Genomic DNA, 7,212 nt, shown 5'->3' on the forward strand with positions numbered 1-7,212 from the left:
ATAAGGAATATTTTTTACATTTAAACTTTTGTTCTATCTCTATCGGTTTACAAGATGGGTCCTACGGACCCAAGACCCAATTGACCTATGTTGCTCATTTACGAACTCGACCTCACTTTTTAGGTCCTCAGCACGCTATAAAAATTTCAGCTTGATATCTCCTTTCGTTTTTGAGTAATCGTGATGACAGACGGACAGACGACAGATGACAGTCAGAGAACCGGAAATGGATTAATTAGGTGATTTCATGAACACTCTCACCAAAATTTTGTTCATAGCATCAATATTTTTAAACGTTACAACCTTGGGACTAAACTTAGTATACCTTGGTATATTTCACATACATGGTATAAAATGAACAGAAAACAGCTCAAATCTATACTGTATTCTTAAAAAGGGCGTTAAGGGCGTTAATACACGATGACTAGAAGAATTACTAGAAAGCATATACACGATTTTAAGATAATCCTAAAAAAAAACATGATTTTTTGGGAACGCTCTTGTATAGTCTGTCCACAAAACTTGAGTCTTCTAACGCAGTTTTCATATGGATATGATTTCCTGGATTAAGAACACTCTGTAATTATATTTATATAGGAATATGAAAGAAAATAATAAATTTTATTAAAACTTCAATTTGTAACAAATATGTGATTTACACAAAAATAATGTTGAAAAAACAAAAATGTTTGATTCTCAATGTTTTTATAATATATCCTTCCTATTCATTTAAAATTTAAAATACAGTTGTAAAGATATGTTTTGAAATTACTATTTACATTTACATTATATTAATTATTTTTATTCATACAGTATACGTAAGTCTACAGCTTTAAATTATAATAGTATTAATGTTAAATACTACACAAATTATGTTGGATATGTTTGTTATTTCTTAACTAATACATGAACTTATAATAATAATAATAACATGTTAAAAAAGAAAAAATAACATGATTTCTACGAAATGTAATAATTTTTTGGTGTTATGTTATAGAAACAGTCGTAGATCAAATAGAAGACCGCCTGTGAAAACATCATGAATGTCACTTCAATCCAACAGTTTGAATGATGAATCTATAGTTATAGTGTTTATAAAATACATAAAAGTATCGTATATACACATTTTTCGTTACACATTATTATAAGGTAAGTAGCGTATTTTAAAAATATTACTCATATACTAGCATGATACCCGCCCGCTTCACTGGGCTTAAAAGTAAAAAAACACCGCTTTATAGCCTTCATCTCTCTTGATCTCACTTATTCCCCTTCCATAACACTCGAAGGGATTGTTTTACACTGCTAAAATATATGCTCAGTATATCAGAAAAGATGGGCATGACTTATTTGATATTTACTATTTTAAATTTTTACAGAAATCTTTAATTTATTGTTCAAAATGATGATTATAGATGGAGCATTAAAACGTCAGATTAAATTTAATTTTTTTAAATATATTTAAGTTATAGCACATGTGTTATTTTGATGTATGAGAATAATTCTTTTAAATTACCTACCTTATTAGTATATGCTGAGTTTTCCAAAATCACTGTTTACAAATTGGAGGGTACATTCCTTGCAAAATTTAAAGACATTTTTCCTTTGCCGTTAACAGCTCTTTAGCGTTATTAATTACGATTGAAGGTAGGTTTTCTTTCCCTATCACCGCGCCTTGTTTATGAACAGCCTGGCCATGTGACAAGGGAACCCTCTCCTCTCTTCATTTCAATGGACAGTATCTTCTTGCATTACTAGCAAAAATTACGTGAAAAATAAATATTCTGAATAATCCCAATAAAAATGGAACGATTTTAATAATTATTATAATTTTAATTTGGATTTTGGCCCGTCGCGTCGCATTGATACCTATAAGTAACTATCGCATTGATACTTATATGTAACATAATAGTAACTTTTGTTTGAGATAGGCAACTTGTCTGTCGGAAAGGCAGTTCAATGGTGTAAACTTAATGAAGTATAACCGTCACCAAAGAAGGGAGTATCGCATTGATACTTATATGTAACATAATAGTAACTTTTGTTCGAGATAGGCAACTTGTCTTTCGGAAAGGCAGTTCAATGGTGTAAACCTAATGAAGTATAACCGTCACCAAAGAAGGGAGTATCGCATTGATACTTATATGTAACATAATAGTAACTTTTGTTCGAGATAGGCAACTTGTCTGTCGGAAAGGCAGTTCAATGGTGTATACTTAATGAAGTATAACCGTCACCAAAGAAGGGAGTATCGCATTGATACTTATATGTAACATAATAGTAACTTTTATTTGCGATAGGCAACTTGTCTGTCGGAAAGGCAGTTAAATGGTGTAAACTTAATGAAGTATAACCGTCACCAAAGAAGGGATTAATGATGAACAATTTTAAATAAATAGACTTATGAACAATATAATCTAGAAACTATCGCCTGAAAGTACGAGGTAGTTTTCGTCAAATCCGGTAGTTCTAACTTTTTGTAGACTTGTTTATGATTTTGGAACAATGAATAATTCAAGTTTTTTACCTCGAGTACGGAATCCAACGTCAAAAATAAAAAGAAAAAAACCGTGAAAATATTGGCTTTTTCAGATTTTGGCGATTACAACCTTAAAGGACTAGATTTTAATTGTACCTTACCTAAGACTTTTGCTACAATACGAGACTAAAATTGTCTCTGTAGACCCAATAGTTGCCGAGATCAAGCCTTTCAAATTTTAGGATAAAGCCTTGAAAAGAGCTACCGGATTTGACACAAGCTCTGATGTATAAAGTTACTGGACTAATATGCGGAAACAATGAAATTTAGTATACGTAAGCGTATTGGGTTTTTTGACATCATTTTACCAAATAAAGCAGGAAAGTGAAAATTAAAATTTCTCTTATTTCGATTACAAAGATTTTTTATTTAGACTAAAATAGTAAAAACAAGGATTGTGTTGGATAGTTAATAATTCTTTTATTGTCATAATAACTTAAAAAATTTAAAAGTAAAATAATCACAAACTAAAAAAATAGTTTATACACAGAAATTATCAACAAATAACTTACTTAATAGAAAAAAAGTCATGAAAAATTGTTTAAATTTATTTTTAACTTATTTTACACATAATACAAGTTATTACACACATCCCCTTACATAAAAGATAAATTGGCTGCATTTAGCTGAACTGATCAGTTTTCTCAAAGAAAAAATAGATTTTCCGCAGATAGAGTGCCGCTGTTAAGTAAGCGCTCACCAGCAGTCAATTGGGCTGGACGCCGAATAATAAAATAACATGCAAGATGATAAACGGTTTATATATCAACTTGTTTTCCTTATATTATAACATAATTTTACATGAAAACAAGCCGAAAAATGTGAATATAGCGTGATTTCGATTGACTCCCAACCTCAACGGATATTAAGACGTCACAACCAATCACAAGCCGTTTTTTTTATTAAATGGGATACCTATTTTTTATTAATAGTTAATAAAAAAAATTAAATTATTAATTTAAAAAAAATTACTTTAATATACTTTAGATGAATTATTCTTTCATTTGTGGCCAAAAAAAAATTGATGCAACTTCTTTATTTAAGTATGCAACATACATGAAATCTTATTTACGAATTAGTATGGCGTAATGTATCAAAAACTTCATGAGCGGAGAGAATAATTAAGCCTTTCCTCAACACCATTACAATACATTACAATTGGCTGTCAGATAGTGGCAGAAAAAAAAGGAATCAATTTTTTACTGTCTGCTAATAATTACTGGACATACATTCAGCCACAAGCAACAAAAAAATGTATAAAATAACATGCATAACTTATTAATGCATACTTAAAAATTAACTTTTATTTGTAAAACAAAGAGAACAACTTTTTACAGTCTGCCATTCATCTGAATAAAAGGCAAGAGGTTTTCTCACAATGTTTTCTTGTGGTACAGACTTCAACATAAAATTTCATGGATGTTACAAAATTAAATTAAAAATTTGACTATTCACTGATTATTATATTTGTTTCACATTTTCTTAACACGAATATATTATTGCACATTCCAGCAACATAAAGTAATTCAGTTGCGTTCATTTCAGTTGTGTATTTTTCAAATGATTTTTTTCCATTGTGGCATGATTTCAATACATAATAAGAAAAATAAAATAAATTTCTAGCCAATTTAACAGTCTCGATCCTACTCATTTATTTATAAAAAATCAAAATAAATGTAATGATAAAAAAATAAAATTTGAACCATAATACTTTCCATAAAACAGTATAGTTTAAAAACAACAATACATAAACACATACTTTGCTCCTCAGATATTGATCCTGAAACACACACTACCTTGAGCATTCTTACTTAAGGAAATCAAAATTTTTAGGCTAATGGATCTTTTTTCATTAATTCAATATCGGCTTTCACCATATCTTCCACCAATTCAGTAAACGTTACTTTCGGAGACCAGCCTAGTTTCTGTTTAGCTTTGCTCGCATCTCCTAGTAATGCATCCTTTAAAAAAAAGTTAATATTATTGTTTCAACTTTTTATTGTTTCGAAAGAACAATATACAGGGATAACCACTTTAATACATTATGGCTAATAGCTCGTTTTGTGGTTAACCAATCAAAAAATAACTTGAACAAACCGGGTTGCTTTAACAGTCAATTTAGATCCTAAATGGTAAGAGATAGAATAACACTTTGAATTAGGGAATCTGGATATGGGCGCAAGTTAATGTCCTCTATTACCCTTGACAACTTTTGGTAAAAGCATTTTTTATAGTTAGCGAGTTTTCTTTTGATTACTTGCAATAATGGAATATTTTTAAATCGAATTTCCTCTGAAAGATGACGATTTTATAAAAACTGGTTTTGATGAAAAATGTTAGTTTGATTTAACCGATTCTATCTCTTATCATTTAAGATCAAAATTGACTATTAGATCAACCCTTAGAACTAGGTTCAACCTGATGTCAGAACATGATGTTCCCCATCAAACTCATCAAACTAATTTATTGATTGGTTTACCACAAATATATTAAAATGGTTCACCCTATATATTCCATACTTACAACTTCAGTTGGACGGAAATATTTTGGATTGACTCGAATACGAATTATATTTGTATCCTTTTCTTTCCCAACTTCATTTATACCCTCACCTTCCCAAACAATTTCTTTTGATATAAATTTAAAAGCTAATTCTACAAATTCTCGTACACTGTGATATTCTCCGGTAGCAATAACAAAATCCTCTGGTTTATCTAGTTGAAGCATCATCCACATGGCCTAGACAGAAATACTAAATGTAAATCTTGCAAGTAAATTTTTCAATTTGTAACTTACTTCAATATAATCTTTGGCATGACCCCAATCACGCTTTGAATCTAAGTTACCTAATTCCATACAATCTAATAGTCCCAATGATATCTTAGCGACGGAACGTGTTATTTTACGTGTTACAAAATTTTCACCACGGCGAGGACTTTCGTGATTGAATAAAATACCATTGCATGCAAACATATTATATGCCTCTCGATAATTCACTACGATCCAAAAACCATACATTTTTGCACATGCTGCAATAAATAAATAACGTATGTCGTAAATTTTTATTAAATATCATGGTCAGACAAGCTATCACAGGACACTGGCTGGGCGGCAAGCATGCTGAACGCTTAGACCTGGCAGTGTATCACGACTACTGCAGGAGCTGTCACAGTGGTGACGAGGAGGAGACAATGTCTCATCTTCTCTGTCATTGCCCAGCTCTTGTCATGAGGAGATGGACTTACTTGAGCCAGCCTCTCTATGACGATCTCTCCGATCTAAAGTCAGTCGACGTCAAAGCCCTCCTGCTGTTCTTAAACAGCTCCAAATGGTTCATGGAGTAGTGGCCGGGGATGGGCCAACCTCTTTACGGTATCACAACGGACCCTATGGTCTAAGTGTGTCCCACACCAGGACAGCCACTCTAACCTAACCATGGTCAGACAAATTTGGATTAATTTAAGGACGCGCAAGTAAACAAGTACTACTTCAAAGGGCAATAAACATATTCTAAATCTTACCATACGGAGAACGAGGATAAAAAGGTGTATTTTCATTTTGTGGCGTTTCAAAAACTTTTCCATATAACTCGGACGTAGATGCTTGATAAAATTTCACTTTACTATCTAAACCACAAGTTCGTATTGCATCAAGTAAACGTAAAGTACCAAGTGCATCAACTTCAGCCGTATATTCACTTAAATCAAACGAAACTTTCACATGACTTTGTGCAGCTAAATTATAAATTTCCGCCGGTTGAACTTTGCTAATAATTTTTATAAGGCAACTAGAATCAGTCATATCACCATAATGTAAGATCATTTTTTCTTGTCGATGTGATTTTGGATCAGCGTATAAATGTTGTATTCTAGATGTATTAAAAGTACTAGATCTACGAATAATTCCATGTACTTCGTATCCTTTCTTCAATAAAAATTCAACCAAATAAGATCCATCCTAAGAAAAATAATCAATCGCTAAGAATCCAAATTCTATACGACAAAAGTACTTTTAAAATTTCGTAATTACCTGACCGGTAATTCCTGTAATCAAAGCTTTTTTTATTCCTGAATCTCCCATTATTAAAATATTTGTAAACGTAGTGCGAGTAAATAGTAATTAACAAACACTGCCACGAATTAAATAGTATTTGAAATTATAATCATTAACAAATAGTTTTTAATCACTGTTTTTTGTCCTTATCAGTTATGGTAAGCTAGGTATAGCCACGATTACCAAAATAAATTTTAGAAACTTTGTTATTTGAAAATATAATAATTATATATAATTTATTCTCCAATTTCACATAAAAACTTATCCAAAACTGATAAAACAATATTTATATTTCGCTGTTTTATCAATGTTGGCAAAAAAAAAATTCTAATGCAAAACTAAACTACTCATTAACATTTTTTTATCAAATATTATTTCTATAAAAAAAATGTACATAAACTTGTATCATTTATTATTAAACTTAATTTTGAAGTTTAAATACAGCGGTTTACGTCATGGTTTATATGCTTTATTTTGACAATTATCATACTCGCGTTTTTTTATTAATGTCAGCATACTGCCCAGCGAGAATTGTCGTCATTATACTGAGCAGTACACAGGTTAAATCGATGTATGAGCAATTTACATAGTTTCATTTCAGAGCTCCTATAAAGAAGAAA

At 30.8% G+C, this 7,212-nt stretch overlaps 1 protein-coding gene across 1 annotated transcript; it reads right to left on the bottom strand.

Annotated features, from left to right (window-relative positions):
- Nucleotides 1-3,066: 3,066 nt before the first annotated feature.
- LOC123294677 (GDP-mannose 4,6 dehydratase) lies at nucleotides 3,067-6,873 on the bottom strand. The gene is made up of 5 exons (XM_044875782.1): nucleotides 6,569-6,873; nucleotides 6,061-6,496; nucleotides 5,336-5,568; nucleotides 5,063-5,278; nucleotides 3,067-4,500 (listed from the first exon to the last, which is right to left on the bottom strand). Exons 1-5 carry the CDS (start codon nucleotides 6,617-6,619, stop codon nucleotides 4,369-4,371), a joined length of 1,068 nt encoding a protein of 355 aa, XP_044731717.1. The 5' UTR covers nucleotides 6,620-6,873; the 3' UTR covers nucleotides 3,067-4,368.
- Nucleotides 6,874-7,212: the final 339 nt, after the last annotated feature.

Source organism: Chrysoperla carnea, chromosome 3 (genome assembly GCF_905475395.1).
Source record: "Chrysoperla carnea chromosome 3, inChrCarn1.1, whole genome shotgun sequence".
NCBI classification, from domain to species: Eukaryota; Metazoa; Arthropoda; class Insecta; order Neuroptera; family Chrysopidae; genus Chrysoperla; species Chrysoperla carnea.

Bases quoted from the DNA above. Each gene is read 5' to 3' on its own strand.
- LOC123294677 (XM_044875782.1), bottom strand. From the start codon at position 6,619: ATGGGAGATTCAGGAATAAAAAAAGCTTTGATTACAGGAATTACCGGT. The intron at 6,497-6,568 runs GTAATTACGAAA...TATTTTTCTTAG, and splicing joins TTACAGGAATTACCGGTCAG to GATGGATCTTATTTGGTTGA. The intron at 5,569-6,060 runs GTAAGATTTAGA...TATTTATTGCAG, and splicing joins TTATCCTCGTTCTCCGTATG to CATGTGCAAAAATGTATGGT.